Source organism: Zophobas morio, unplaced genomic scaffold (assembly GCF_036711695.1).
Source record: "Zophobas morio isolate AGI-343-1 ecotype UQ-CSIRO unplaced genomic scaffold, CSIRO_AGI_Zmor_V1 ptg000005l, whole genome shotgun sequence".
NCBI classification, from domain to species: Eukaryota; Metazoa; Arthropoda; class Insecta; order Coleoptera; family Tenebrionidae; genus Zophobas; species Zophobas morio.
The window spans coordinates 12,873,059-12,888,512 of record NW_026972110.1 but is presented as its reverse complement, the minus strand read 5'-3'; the positions used below and the strand labels follow the sequence as shown (position 1 = coordinate 12,888,512).

General features: G+C 35.9%; 2 protein-coding genes across 4 annotated transcripts; both read left to right on the top strand.

The window, feature by feature from the left end:
* Positions 1-943: 943 nt before the first annotated feature.
* Positions 944-6,664, top strand: LOC135122784 (eukaryotic translation initiation factor 4 gamma 3-like). Of its 3 annotated transcripts, none has more exons than XM_064047211.1 (11): positions 944-1,138; positions 3,506-3,957; positions 4,118-4,236; positions 4,296-4,368; positions 4,443-4,835; positions 4,891-5,043; positions 5,094-5,178; positions 5,351-5,567; positions 5,618-5,909; positions 5,967-6,102; positions 6,268-6,664. In XM_064047211.1, the coding sequence occupies exons 3-11, from the start codon at positions 4,226-4,228 to the stop codon at positions 6,573-6,575; spliced, it is 1,668 nt and encodes a 555-aa protein (XP_063903281.1). In that variant the 5' UTR covers positions 944-1,138; positions 3,506-3,957; positions 4,118-4,225; the 3' UTR covers positions 6,576-6,664. The 3 variants fall into 3 exon arrangements, with proteins under 3 accessions (XP_063903281.1, XP_063903280.1, XP_063903282.1); XM_064047210.1 differs by lacking the exon at positions 944-1,138 and adding an exon at positions 2,215-2,357; XM_064047212.1 differs by lacking the exon at positions 944-1,138 and adding an exon at positions 2,217-2,357 and having other exon boundaries at positions 4,296-4,391.
* Positions 6,665-8,417: 1,753 nt separating this feature from the next.
* On the top strand, positions 8,418-12,509 carry LOC135122780 (uncharacterized protein K02A2.6-like). The gene is made up of 2 exons (XM_064047201.1): positions 8,418-9,030; positions 9,220-12,509. Exons 1-2 carry the CDS (start codon positions 8,418-8,420, stop codon positions 12,354-12,356), a joined length of 3,750 nt encoding a protein of 1,249 aa, XP_063903271.1. The 3' UTR covers positions 12,357-12,509.
* The last annotated feature ends 2,945 nt before the right edge of the window (positions 12,510-15,454 follow it).

The window sequence follows — 15,454 nt, the reverse complement described above, 5'->3', positions numbered from 1 at the left end:
GGGGGGGGGGGTGAATGCGCGAAGCGCTTAGATGGGCGAAGGGTATGGACGAGTCAGTGGCGGACCATTAGTGTTGTTATTGAACCAACAGTAAAAGAAGTTCGTTCTCGGTAAGCATTGTGAATAGTTATTATAAATATTAATGAACTCTTCTGTGATTAAGTAGATAATGATCCCACATTTGAGACCTAAATTGAAGGAAGACTCAGTACCCACTGTTTTCAAAAATTATCCTAAACATTTAACAAAAATCAGCAAAAAAGAAGGGAACCAGTTGTCCGAAAAGTTGTAAATAATGAAATCGAAATACCATCTGTTAAAGAACCTCAGATCACTTCGACAAACTTAGTGACAGCATATTTGCTACATTATTTTATTCAGATGCGAGTGAAACAGTTCCATGTAATGGAAGGAAGAAAGATGGAAAATAAATCTGCAAAACTAAAGAAGCTAGCGAAATTGGTAACAAATTTGTTTAATAATTTTATTTTCTCGATAAGTGTATTTCAATTTCAGTAATGACCAGTGGCAGCTCGTGACCTTTTGAAATGGGGGGACACAATTTGATTGATGAGTTAAATATGAAGATATAAAACAGGTTGAAATTACCATTTAATAGACGAAATCATGTGACGGAAATAAATACAAAAATACATTCAATAAAAATAAAAAAGGATTTCTCCACATACCTTTTTGCCTTTGGTCAAAATTTTACGTTCATTTTGGACAGTTTTAGGCGTTTCTTCAAAAACCGTTACTTCTTTCAAATGATTTGATAAAGCAGAGTCCAATTCAGCCGTAAAATCAATCAGACCTCGAGATATACCTGGAGTTTGTGATTTCCTACTTTCGTCATGTCCGCGTGCCCGAATATTATTAATGTAAGCGATGTGTAGTTGTTTCCGAATGTCTGTATTACCAAAAAGATTATCCAAGAATATTTATCATACGTGTTCCAATTAAAACCTGCGATAGTAACTCAATCCTGCCGAGCAATGTCGGAATGGGACCGCCAGTCCAGGTGAATCAAGCGACTAAACAAAACGTCTACATCAGCCGTGATTCGGTCTCTGTTCCCGGCTTTGATCAGCATTTCATCAGAAATAACATATCATATGTCCAAGACACATCTTTAGATGTAAGTGGAAGTAAGTTTTGATACATTTTATACAAGTGGAGCGGGATAAAAAAATTAGTTTTCATAATTATGACACAAATTTTCGGATAATTTTTTAAATATTGAAAACTACTATTTTGCTATGTCCAGTGTGTTTGTAGACGTTGTAATTTTGGGGGGGCACGTGTCCTTGTACCCCCCGGCACCAGCCATACTGTTGAAATGAATGATAATTTAAGTCTTAAAAGCTGCACAAAACGAATGTTTTGTGTTTATTATTTCTGATCCGATATCCAGCTTTATCGATTTGGAATGATCATCATTACAGTGTTCGACCTTTCATCTCAAACGAGATACTTATTTTTTTAAATACATATATTGTTGCTATATAAGTCCTATCAGATAAAAAGTAAGGGGGAGATTCTGGAAACTCCGATAATAATTTGCAAATCGCTATCGAAACTGCAAATACATACAATGCAACAACAATACATGTTGCTATGGTTTTGAATTTGCAGATCCTTGCAAGGCCTTATCGGGTTTCGAGAATCTCCCCCTAACTTTTAAAATTAAGCTATATACAGAACTAAACGTAGAGTGGCTTGATTAATGATAAATATTTTTTAGATTTGTATCCCTAAACATAAATAAACTTACTGGTGACATGCGATTTTTGGTGCGAGATCTAATTCTAATCAGGCTTACATACTAGTTATATACCAAATATATTTTTTTTTTTTTCTAAATTACCCATTTCACGAAACTACCAAATATTTTTTTTTTGCTTTCGGTGCATGCTGACGGATGAATATGATTTCTCATTATTTTTTGTTTGTATCCACAAAAAAGTTGTCAAAGGCCTAGTAACATTGTTTCGGATGATTGTTTTTAAATTTCTGTTCCAGTTGGCCATGACACTTACGTCAGTCATTTGAACTTCACTGCTGACGTAAACGTCATAGCCAACTAGAACCGAAATTTAAAAAACACACTATATTGGGTGGTTAGACAATAATTTTCTGAATTATCAAAGTAAGATCAAGGCGGTACTTTTCTCCATACGGTGATAAGATAATGCTGATAACCGTGCAGCGAGCTATTGTTTTTTTTCTTCGCTTTTTTAGTCACGGATAAAAGCAGGGAATTACTCTATTTCGGAAAGAAAACGAGTGATTGGAGATTGTTTTAGAAAGTGATTGATTGTTCTTTGTGGTACCTACATGCGTCGCAGTTATTGACGGTAAATTTCCATCTGTGTCTTGTCAATGTGTTATTTGTGTAAAAAGTTAAAAAAAAAATTGTTTATTACAGTATAATTTCACTAATCCGGCACTTCGATAGATCAGTATGTCCAATAATCCGGCACCCTCCGCCCACGCCTCCCTCGCCCCTCTACACCTTTGCGCTTCGGTCTGCCCTCTATGAAATGCTTTATTTTATTCATTACCTATGACTTTTTCACTATAATCCAGTAATCCGAACATTCCAATAATCCGGTTTTTAATAGTGCCGGATTAGTGAGATTATACTGTATTTAGGTATATTTATTACTACTGAGTTGTAAAATATTTAAACTCCGTTACTTTGTCTTTGACGTGTGACCAACAATCTTTCTGCATCAACCACACAGATTTAAATAAATTCCTAGAGAATAAACATCAAATAATATAAAATATTGCGATTAATACACTGAAAGCAGATTTTAATAACCTCCTTTCTAAAATGCACAAAATATTATTATTACTTGTGAGGTAGTGTGGTCAATGATTCATAGTTTTTAATATTACTTATACCGGGTAACACAAAACAATTAATAAATATCTTACGAAATTTTCTAACTGCTTGTATAGCTTCGGTTTGAAACCACTATAAAGTGGGTTCTTCTTGTTTTGAAGTTAATCCAATATTTTGGCCTTCTGGAGTGTATTATTGTGAATTTCTTGACGTTGTAGTGTAAGTAACATGTATTTAGGTACTACGCTCTCCCAGATGATCGATTATTATTATAAATGATAAGGGTAACGCAACTTGAGTAACTGTAATATTCTATTCTTCGACTAATTTTTGAGAATATTCTTTTATGATGTCTTTTTTATTGATACCGCTTTCCATTTTTACCCAAGGTTTAGGGGATTTCCATAGTCTTCTAGAACACTTTCATATTTTCTTACCAGTGAGTAGACATATTACAAACTATCTTTTTTTTCTTGTGGTCGCTTAGCGTTTGTAATAAGTGTATTTAACAATTTTAAACTAGTTGATATTTCATCTGTTGTACCAATATTTTTATTAAAACTATTTTTTAACAAATAGAAAGCGTGTGTCCTGAAGACACAAGTAGGTAGTAGTGATGAATTCAATACGTACCAATGATGTTTAATATTATAGGCACCTCCAAATTCTATACTCGCTGTGATAAAGTCGGTGGCGATAGCCACAAACCGACGAACCTCGTTGGGGAACCGATATATATATTTTAAAACTGGAGCAAAGGTTCTAACAATAAAACAGACTCGATTTTTGCGACAAACATTGCTAATATGGATGTCGCCGGCAGTGTTAACATCAGCACCATAAGTGAAATCGGCACAAATTTTTTCGAAAACAATACAAACAACAATCTAGTTCCTACAAACGAAGCTAACAAGTCGAATCAGAATAGCCAGAACCAATCAAATGTTTTCCGCAACAAATCGAAACACAAGACGAAATCGACAAAGCGGCGTCTATAAGCAATGGTAAGCTTGTGCAAGCTGAAGACGAAGAGAACGCCAAAGCTAACTCTGAAAACAATACATCGGCCATCATAGAAATCAAAACTGGTTTACCATATCCAGAAGGTAAGTGTAGAAAAATTTCCTTAAAAGAACGCAAAAGATGGAATATCACAAGCTTTCTTATTAACCGTGATTGAAATAAAGCTGGAATTCCTCGTTGCTGACTATCAAATTATTCGTTGCGATTTTATTTGCATGGCATTTAGTAATGTCGTTGTTACAGGCCAATGGGCTCCTCACAATTTAGACAGGAAGAAAGTATATGACAAGGAATTTTTATTATCTCTAAGGAACAGTCCCGCTAGCAGAAAAAAACCAGACAACTTGCCTGATGGTGTTGCAGTTAAGTTTCTTATTGTTAAATTGAACGCATATGTGACATGTGTTCGTATTTTTTGCAGAGACTTGGTGATGGGAGATATTCCATGGGAGGTAGAACTGATTTTGCAAATCCACCTTTTCCAAATTACGTGGGTAAATCTAGTTCGCAAAGAGGCGTAAGCGTCATTTGGCATTGTTGATTTTTATTGTTAACGTTTATATTCTAGCCACCCCCAAAACGTAATCCTCAATCTAGTAAAGTCGGTGGCGGCGGGGGTAAAAAGAGGAAACCTCAAGTTATCAAAACGTCGATTTCTATCAGGGAAGATGTCAAACTGCATGAAGTGAAAAATATTTGGAGACCTGCACGGTTTAGGAAGGATGATAATATGTCTGACGATGAAAGAAGAGCTGAAGAATTATATAAAAAAATCAGAAGAGTGCTCAATAAATTAACTCCCCGGAAATTCGAACTGTTATTTAGTCAAGTAGGAGACTTACAAATTGATACAGAAGAACAGTTACAAAAAGTAGTCGACATGGTGGTCGAGAAAGCTGTGAACGAATCTAATTTTTCGGTTGCGTATGCGTTGATGTGTAAGAAGTTGGCTCTTACGCAGGTGTGTACATATTTGTAGGTAATTTTTTGCATTTGTACAAAAATTGATTAAACAGGTACCTGCTGCCAACAGTACTGAACATAAAAAAGAATGTGTTCAATTTCGTAAATTGTTGATGACAAGGTGTCAATTGGAATTTGAGAAACAATCGTATGATGAAACAATTAGGAATGATAAAGTTAAAGAAATTAAAGAATGTTCCGACTTTGTAAGCTAAATCGAGAATGAAAAAAATTGTGTATAATGAAATTTTTGTAGGAAAAGAAGAAGGAGCTGCAATTTGAACTAGAAGAATATGACCGTCGGTTGCGAATGAAGTCAGTCGGAATTATTCGGTTTATAGGTAAGAGAAGCAAAAAAAATACTGATTGTATGCATACGTAATTAAGATGATGTCGTAAATGAACGTAGTGGACCGATTTCTAGGAAAGAAAATACGTGTCTGATCAATTAAAAACTATTAACTCGTCTTTCTCAAGTATGACGGTACGTAGTGACGCTTTTTTGATTTTTAGGTGAACTATTTAAGCAGCAGATGCTGACAACCAACATAATGATGAGATGTTTGGATAACTTGTTAGACAATAAAGATGAAGAAAATTTAGAATGTTTATGTAAGTTATTGACAACAATCGGTAAAGAACTAGAGAGAGAGGTCAATTTAAGTCCTATTTTTAACTCGATGAAAGATATTGTCGACAAAAAATTCGGAAGAATTAGTAGTAGGGTTAGGTAGGTATACAGTGTAGTATAATTGGTCGTCTGTAATCTCGTATTTTCAGATTTATGCTACAAGATGTGATAGATCTTAGGAAAAATAAGTGGGTGCCACGCTGCCAAGATTTAAATCTTAAAACCATAGATCAAATACAGAAGGAAGCAAAAAATGAACAATTGAATATTCAGGTGAAGAATTCAATACCAAGGACTGCTAGAAAAGATGATCGAGGTAGCAGTGCTGGTGCTAATTCAGATAGGAATAGAAGAAACGTTTCAGATGTTGGTTGGCAGACTACTGCTTCTAGAAATAGGATGCCATTTACTGTCCAAAGTGATAAGTTAAAAAACAAGCCTGTAAGATTAATAATTTTGTAATTATATATTTTGTGTTATTTTATTGTTAAATTGCAGCCACAAACCGATGAACCGTTGGGGAGCCGACAGATGTTTGGCAACTGGAGCAAAGGTTCTAACATTAAAACCGACCCAACTAACATGTACGTACATACAGCTCTTGAACGTATCGATACCGAAAGACGGCCTTCAAGTGAGTATTGCTTTCTTGCATACGTTCAGTGCACCACAATCCCATCTCCCCATTATTATATTAAATGAATTTTGGTGGCGTTTAGAATTGTGAAAATGAGCGCTGTGTTCGCTATATTCTGCAGCTTTTTCAGTAAGGTGTGTTATAATTTTTATGTTTTTAAAGGTTCTATAATGAATACAGTTCCATGCAGTTCTAAGGGACCGAGCTTAGAACGTAGTAATTATAAGCATAAATCATATGATGGAAACGGTTTAAGATCTGGATCACAACATAGATCAACGGAAAGAGAAATTTCACTTCCTGCAAGTCAGAGGGTTGCACCCACGATAATTCCTGCACAAAACACAGCGGAGAAAGAGGAGGAACCACTATCTTTTTTCGATCTGATATCAAGGGAAGAGTTCGACAGAATGATCACGGATGTTTTAGATAAAATACACATTTTTGAATACAGAAAGCGTAAGTTGTAATTCAGAAAGCATATGAATGAAAATCAGATTTTGTATTTTTTATTTTAAATTCTGCTTTACATGTAAAAATAATAATCAATACAAAGTAATCGCGTTTGTTTTATTTAAAAATAACAATAACAATGAAAACCAGAACAGCCAACAATAACAACAAAACAACAACAACAACCACAAATTATAGCCTACATTGCTACAAGAACTGAAGAAAATGTAATAATTGAAACTGAAAAACTAACGGCCGACTACCATATTTGCTAACGCTAAAGCTGCACCATGATGAACAGTGCTGTGTTGTGCAGCTCGCGTGCAATCACCACCCGTCACTGTCTCTTTTGCAACATCAATTACTTCTTCCAGATGTTGAAGTCGTTGTTCTACCACACCTAGACCAGCCACGTCAGGAGTACGAAGGTGTGTTTTTGCATACAATTTTATTGTTGACCATATGTTTTCTATTGGGTTTAACATGGGCGAGTACAGTCCCAACCTCAATAGAGTTGCTCCCGTACCATTTATAACCGCTTCCAATGATGAATGGCAAGGAGCATTGTCACAGACAAAAAAAAAAGGCTAGGAAACCAAATTGGAGATTTGGTTTCCTAGCCTCTCTTGCCGTTCCTGGAGGAGTCGGGTTGTCCACGCATTTGCAAGCACTGCTGTAAATGAGCTTCGTCTCCGCTCGATTCAAACGACACCCGTAGCTGAAACTGCCCCGATTAAATGCACATTTGGACCTCTAGCCGCGGGAAGTCGTTGCACAGCTCTTATAGCAGCTCGTGACCGCCCCCTTGTGCGCCGACAAAATAGATTAAAGTTTGTCTCGTCCATTCAAACGATCTGCTTTCCCTCAGCAATAAGTCTATTTAATTCTTGAACGTATTGGGCGCGTTTTCTTTTATTTTCTGGAGTGTTCATACTTGTTGGTTTTCACTGTGAAAATTTTACCTTCAAGGTAGTTTCCTATTGTAGATACTGACATTCATATACCAGTTTTGCAATACTTTGCCTTGCACCTGCTTTAATAAGTTAGGTCGCATTCGTCTTCAACCCATTCAATAATTTCTCCAATTTGTTGTTCGTTGAGGATTTTGGGTTTGATACCTCGTTTTGGGTTCATGATCTCCCGTCCAGATCTCACCCAGTGGTAAGCAGTCTTATAACTTAGACCCAATGTTGTTGCCAAACCTACCCAATCCTCACCTCTGTTGACGCACTAGAGAATTTGAATTTTTGTGATATTGTTTTCTTTCAGTATCATCGGTTTCGTTGAACGCCCTTCTGCATAGAGGACATTTTGGAGGGGTTGAATATACCTATTTTGAATGAAAAAAAAATTACCTAAAAATCAAAATTATAATAATTCATTAATGTATCATTCTTACTTTAATCACCCATACTTCGCCACTGTCTTTGATTCGAAGGCATTATGTTGCGAAAACACACTTTGTTTACTTGTTTATATGTATATTATGGGTTAGAGTGTACATCCACCCATGATTGGAATATTGGAAACAGACTAACAATTGCTCCAAAAATATAACTGAATTGATAAAGTGCAAGGCTTTGTCCACATTTCAAGTAATTGTCCCAATTAAAAATGTCTGATCAACATTTCAACCAGGACACGTGTTAGGTAAATAAGGTAGGCAACCAGCTCACCATACATGTAATTGCCTACCTTATGGAACGAACAAATACAGTTAGTAGAGAACCGTAATGGCGTCTAAATGACACAAATCCAGATCCTTAGAAAAGAGACAAAACAGATTATAACATGGCGCAGTCGATGGATAAATAGTCAAATAACGAATCTACATTGCGGTGAGTGTAGTACAGTGAGCAATGATGGGTGAACAGCGAGGAATAGCACCCATGAGAATGGAAGGAAATTTGGCGGAAAATTGGGCCACGTGGCGAAGTCGTTTCAACAATGATCTTACAGCCTCTGAAGTGTCCAAGAAGGATCAAACAATTCAGTGTGCACAACTGCTACACTACATTGGAGAAGAGGGTTTCAAAATATACACTACATTCCAGTTCGCTGATGGTGAAGCTGGTAAACTCTCAGTTTTAATGGAAAAATTCGAAGCTCATTTCGTACCAAAGGAAAACTTGTCATACGAGCGCTATAAATTCTTCTCGTACAGGCAGCAAGGAAACCAGGCTTTTGAACAGTTCGTCACAGAATTGAAGAAGCAGGCTCAGAAATGTGCATTCGACACTCTCGAGGACTCTCTAATCAAATCCATGATAATCTGCGGGGTGACTAACTCGACGATGAGGGAACGACTCCTCCAGGACGACTCTCTCTCATTACAAAAGGCTATAGATCTGTGTTTGGCCATCGAAACATCAAAGCAGCGCACAGTGGCTATAGAAAACAAGGAGGTTCCGCTGGATGTCATCCGTAAGTCAAAGGACAAGAAAGTGAAGCAAGGTCAGATCTCGAACTGCAGTAAGTGTGGTAGAAATCATCCTATAAATAAGTGCCCAGCTTACGGCAAATTTTGTAATTTCTGCAAAAACAAAAACCATTTTGCATCAGTGTGTCGAAAGAAGCTTGCATGTGTAAACTTACCAAAACAAAAGGCTGTTAACGCAATTGATAAAAGCATAGAAAATGATAGAAACTGTTTGTTTATAGGTACACTCACACAACAGAATAATTCTAAGGACGGATGGTTTACAAAATTAAAATTAAAAGACAAGTTTATTAATTTCAAAGTTGATACGGGCGCAATGGCTAACGTCCTTCCTTTAGATTTATTCAAATCATTGAAAATGCCAATGACAGAAATACGAAAGACAAGTGTTAAATTAAAGTCCTATACAGGAAATTACCTAAATGTATTAGGAATTTGTAGGTTAAAGTGCAACAAAAATAATGTCAATTACTTAATAGATTTTTTTATTGTTAGTTCAGGTGAGCAGGCTATTTTGGGTTTGCAAACGTGCGAAAAGCTGGAATTAATTAAGCGTATCAATTTCTTAAATTCAAATGAAATTATTTCCACGAATTACAGAGAATTTTTGGGACCATTCGAGACAGTATTCTCAGGAATAGGGTGTATTCACGGGGAACACCACATCCAGCTATTGCCTGACGCCAAACCAGTCGTACATGCGACAAGGCGAGTTCCATTGCCAATATTAAATCAGTTAAAAGAAACTCTAGATGAATTAATTGCACATAACGTTATTGAGAAAGTTGACGGTCCCTCAGATTGGGTAAATGCACTAGTGGTAGTACGGAAACCAGATGGAAAATTACGTATCTGTTTAGATCCACAAGACCTGAATCGTGCCATAAAGCGGGAATATTGTGCGATACCAACTTTAGAGCAAATAACAAGTAAATTAGCAGGTGCTACCGTATTCAGTAGTCTAGACGCAACAAACGGGTTTTATCAAATACAACTAGACAAAATGAGTTCGGATTTGTGTACATTCGGAACTCCGTTTGGAAGATACAAATTTCTTCGACTTCCATATGGAATTAAATCAGCACCAGAAGTGTTTCAGACAAAATTCAAATCAATTTTTAATTTAGAAGGAGTAGAAGTGTATATCGATGATATAATCATTTGGGGTCGAAACAGAGCAGAACACGATGCACGATTGCAAGCGGTGTTACAAATTGCAAAAGAAAACAATGTCAAGTTCAATCAAAATAAATGCAAATTTGGGGTGGCAAAACTCAAATACATGGGACATTACATTTCCGGGAGAGGTATTGAACCCGATAATTCTAAAATCGAGGCAGTTTTGAACATGCCGCAGCCAACTTCAAAGCAGGACGTTCAGCGTTTGTTAGGTATGTTAACATACGTTAGTAAATTCATTCCAGAATTTTCAACAAAAACCTCACCCTTGCGAGACTTAATTAAAAAAGAAGTAAATTTCGAGTGGACAAGTCACCAGGAAAAAGCATTTACAGAGATAAAAAAAATTCTAACGTCAAAACCAGTTTTACAGTTGTATGATGTAAATAAAGATGTTACAGTTTCAGTAGACAGTTCTAAAAACGGACTGGGGGCGGTAATTTTGCAAAACAGTCTTCCGTGTGCATATGCTTCCAAAACAATGACCGAGACTCAGCAAAGATACGCACAAATAGAGAAGGAGCTCCTGGCAATCTGTTTTGGTCTAACAAAATTTCATGACTACGTTTATGGCAAAAAGGTAACTGTCGAAACGGACCATCAACCTCTTATCTCTATCTTTAAAAAGCCATTAAATAAATGCCCAGCGAGATTACAGAGAATGTTATTACAGTTACAAAAATATGAAATTAATTTAGTCTACAAACCAGGCAAATATTTGCTCTTAGCGGACGCGCTATCTCGAGCTACGTATACTGACAATACACAAAAAGATGAAATAGAGGAGGAAATTGACGCTCATGTGTTTCTAATACAAACTCAGATTAATGCTACTCCAGAAAAAATTAATCAAATTAAAGAAGCCATTCAAAATGACCCAGAAATGCTGGAACTAAAACACGCGATAACAGAAGGATTTCCGAAAAATCTTAAACGTGCAAGTCATACAATCAAACAGTACGCCAAATACAAACACGAATTAACTGTTATTGACGATTTAATTTACAAAGGTCAGTCTCTCGTTATTCCATATAAAATGCGCAAAGACATGATAGAGAGAATCCATTACAGTCATTTAGGCGTGAATAAATGTTTAAAACTGGCGAAAGATTCAGTCTTTTGGCCTACGATGACCAACGAAATTACTCAACGTGTTCTTAGTTGCCATACATGTTTACATTTCTCTAAATCCCAGAGTAATGAGCCTCTCAAAAGTCATGAAATACCAATACTACCTTGGAATAAAGTAGGCTCAGATATTTTCGAGTATAATGGAAACAAGTATCTTCTTCTAATTGATTACTATTCAAAATACATCGAAATCGAAAATCTCAGTCAAAATATGACTAGTAATAACATCATAAACAAAATGAAATCTGTGTTTTCACGACATGGAATTCCAGTAACGTTAGTAACAGACGGAGGAACACAGTATACATCCAAAGAATTTGATCATTTTTGCAAAGAATGGGAGTTTGCACATATTGTTTCTTCACCAACTCATGCTAAATCAAATGGAATGTCTGAAAGAAATGTTCAGACAGCCAAAAACATCTTTAAAAAAAATTTGCATGATAAAAAAGAGATATATATGGCACTCTTGCAATATCGAAGCACGCCCATTTTTGAGAATGTCTCGCCAGCCGAAATCTTGATGTCACGTAAATTACGCACATTAATTCCAACGACAGTAAAAAAACACACACCTAAAGTAGCCTCACAATATAATTCATCAACAATAAAGCAAAAGCAGGCAGTTCAAGCTGAATATTTTAATAAATATAAAACCAAAAAACTAGGTGATCTTCCTGTAAACTGTAATGTGTATGTACAAACGAAACCAAATTCTACATGGACACCTGGAATAGTCATAAGTAAACTTAGAGATAGGACGTACAAAATTAGGTTGGACAATGGCGCATGCTTGATCAGAAACCGAAAATTTATCAAATGCAATGAGTACATGCAAAACCGTTCATTACCCAACCTAACTTATAATAAAATTCATTGTGAAAGGAAAGAGGAAAGAGAAGAACCTCTAAGATGTTATATAGAATTAGACAGTGCTAGTGAATGTGAAACAAGTGAAACACCAACTGTGTTAGAACCAGAACAACATGAACGATACAAAACCAGAAGCGGCCGACCTATAGTCCAGCCGGAGCGGCTTAATCTTTAAGTTTTAATTTTCTTTACGTTAAGAGAAATATGTTTTTTCTTTTTTTATTTTTAAGGGGAAAGATGTTAGGTAAATAAGGTAGGCAACCAGCTCACCATACATGTAATTGCCTACCTTATGGAACGAACAAATACAGTTAGTAGAGAACCGTAATGGCGTCTAAATGACACAAATCCAGATCCTTAGAAAAGAGACAAAACAGATTATAACAACACGTATGTAAATTCTGGACACGTACAGCGTACCACTAAAACAACGAAGCGCACCGCTCATGATTTGATTAATATAAAATATAAATAATAGCAGGAACAGTACAAAAAATAAAAATGCCCATAATCGAACGTGCGGGATCTTCGCGAAAATATGGATGCCTAGGGAAAACCTCAAGGCGGATTCATAAACTATAAGTACAAGACTATGTCTTTTATAAAATTTAAATCCTACATACTATGAATAATTTTAAGGGGACGTCATTACATTGTTGATGGAGGTGATTAGGCAAATTTTGGTTAGCATTTTATACGATCTACACCATATTAATATACGACAACAATCGGTCCGGTAGTTTTGAGATTGTCTGTGTCATAAAAATTGACACAGACGGAACCGGGGACTTATTTTCTCGTACTTTGGCGGTCGCGAAACGTCGAGAAATCATGAAAGTAACCAGTCGCCCGATGAACCCGATCACAAAACTTCCGTAGCTTACGCTCGGGAAGTACAAATCCAACCACAGAACGACATAATTCAAAACGCGCACAAAAAATCCTCCACAATGATCAAGAAGCCGAGCACAAATAACCAAAGAAAGTCCAACAAAAATAAAAATACTGTTAAAAGAACTCAAGAACTTATAGACAAACAGCCATTAAACAAAGAAATTCAGCAACATTAGAAGAATGCAGGAATGGGGAAAATATCTCAAATAACTTGAAGAAGACGAACAAGAACTTTGAAAAATCTCAAGTAAACTAAAAAAAATTGCAAGGAATACTATTATAATAATTAATAATTATATTATAATAGTAATTCACTTACTACTTACTCCCACATTACATACGTTATTTTTGCTACCTACATATAATGTCATTGTCAATATTATTCTCAAATTATCGATCGTAGCAAAAATAACGTATGGAATGTGGAAGTAAGTAGTTAGTGAATTACTATTATAATGTACTAGCTGTTACCCGCAGCTCCGCTTGCGTGGATTTCTCAATTTCTCACATTATTTTTGATCCGCTGATTTATTTTTTGATTTCAATTTTATTTCTTTTTAAGTTTGTGCAAGTCTTCATTAATAACAATGTATGTATAAATGTATTTGTCCTTCGGCTGACTGATTCATCAGCATAACTACTGAAGGTAGAAACACGAAATTTGGACATAAGGTTCCTTTCGTAATGTAAGCATCCATTAACCCCTAAGTGGGTGAAATAAGGACTGAAAGTTTGGAGTTAGGGTCCCGTGAATTTTGTAATTTGGGTTATCTTTTGTCGATTTTATTAAAAGTCATGTTTTAAATTAAAGGATATTTCTTTAAAAAAGTTAAAATATTTGGATATTTTTGTCACTAATATTGTAGACAGCCATGTAAAAACAGACATTTACCTGACCTATCTAAAATTTGGTTGTAAATTTGACATTGTTCTGTATTTAATAAACTTTCGTTGTGCCTATAAAAGTATGTCATAGCTAATCTCTCTGAGATAGTCTCTGTTTTGTCTGACTTCTTCACGTTTTACAGGCTGAGACGAACCATAATACTCTAAACATTGTCTTCCTAAAGACAGCATCGTGTCTTTAAAGGAAATCACACACTTGTTGTACACTTCATTTATAATCTGAACACTCTATTGACACTCTGACTGAACTTGACAAACCTAAAGCTTTGCATGATGACTTGTGGGATAAACGACACCATCAATAGTTTTTAAATCCGAGAATGAGTCATTTCTTGAAGAAGAAGACCAAGGTAGAAACATTCGGCGTTATTAGGGTGAACGGTGTACACTCTGCCCAAAGTTTGATCTCTTTTGACTCCCGGCCAACCATCAACATTTTTTCCACGTTTTTGTCTCTCAAATTTTTTTTCCACACATAGTATGAAGGGACTTCAACATAAAAAAGGATTTTTGCAAAATTATTCGTTTTTCAAAGCTCAAAAAATGCTAGAAAAGTAGTTTTCTGTGAATTATTTACCTTTTCAGTTACATTATTAAAGTCGTTAGGATTAAAATAGAGAGCAGGCCATTTTTCAAATGCACTGTGAGATGAAAAACCGCTGGAAATTGTTCATGTATAGGAAAGGGCCAGCATTCTCCAGACAGCTTCAAAGCTGCTAATATATCGACCACTTTCATATAATTTGACCTCATCATTGTCATTTTCAAGACCAAATAATCCTGGTTGGATCCTTTATGAACATATTTGCATATATATTTAATAGATTTTACAGAGTTACAATACTCTATGTTGATATGAGCAGCAAAAGTTCAAGATGAAACTGTATTGTACGGTACCACCCATCTGTTATCTAGGGTTACACCATGGAATTCAACCGTGAATCCACCATCCGCGGGACCTCTTCGCCGGTATTGAGGATAGCTGTCTTCGCATGTTTGGGTTTCTTTCAGGAGAATTCGAGGATATTTTTTTGGTACAGCTACATCCTTTCATACACGGGAACACAAAATTAGAATAGTTAAGTGAGAAATATTCTGATAATTCGTGACATAAAACACAACCGTCAACGCCGTTTGGTCTCATGCGTCCGACCGCAGACCCCGTTCGCGTCGCAGTCGCTTACTCGGTGACGTCGCGCCCTCCCTATTTCCATACAACTTCTTAAATTTCAAACGCTTAGGACTATTTTTTTCAAATAATCCTACCACGTCTAATATGCGAAAAACATATTTAACTATTTTAAACTTAGATTTTTAAACACTTTTGAATTAATACTTTACTTCTCCTGTTTCTCACATTTCCACCCAAATTATATTCCGTTGGGGATGAATTTCAGAAAAGAATTAAAATCAGTCAGTCAAGACAAACAATTTTACATGATTACCAATTTTCAAGTAACAAATGTTAACAAC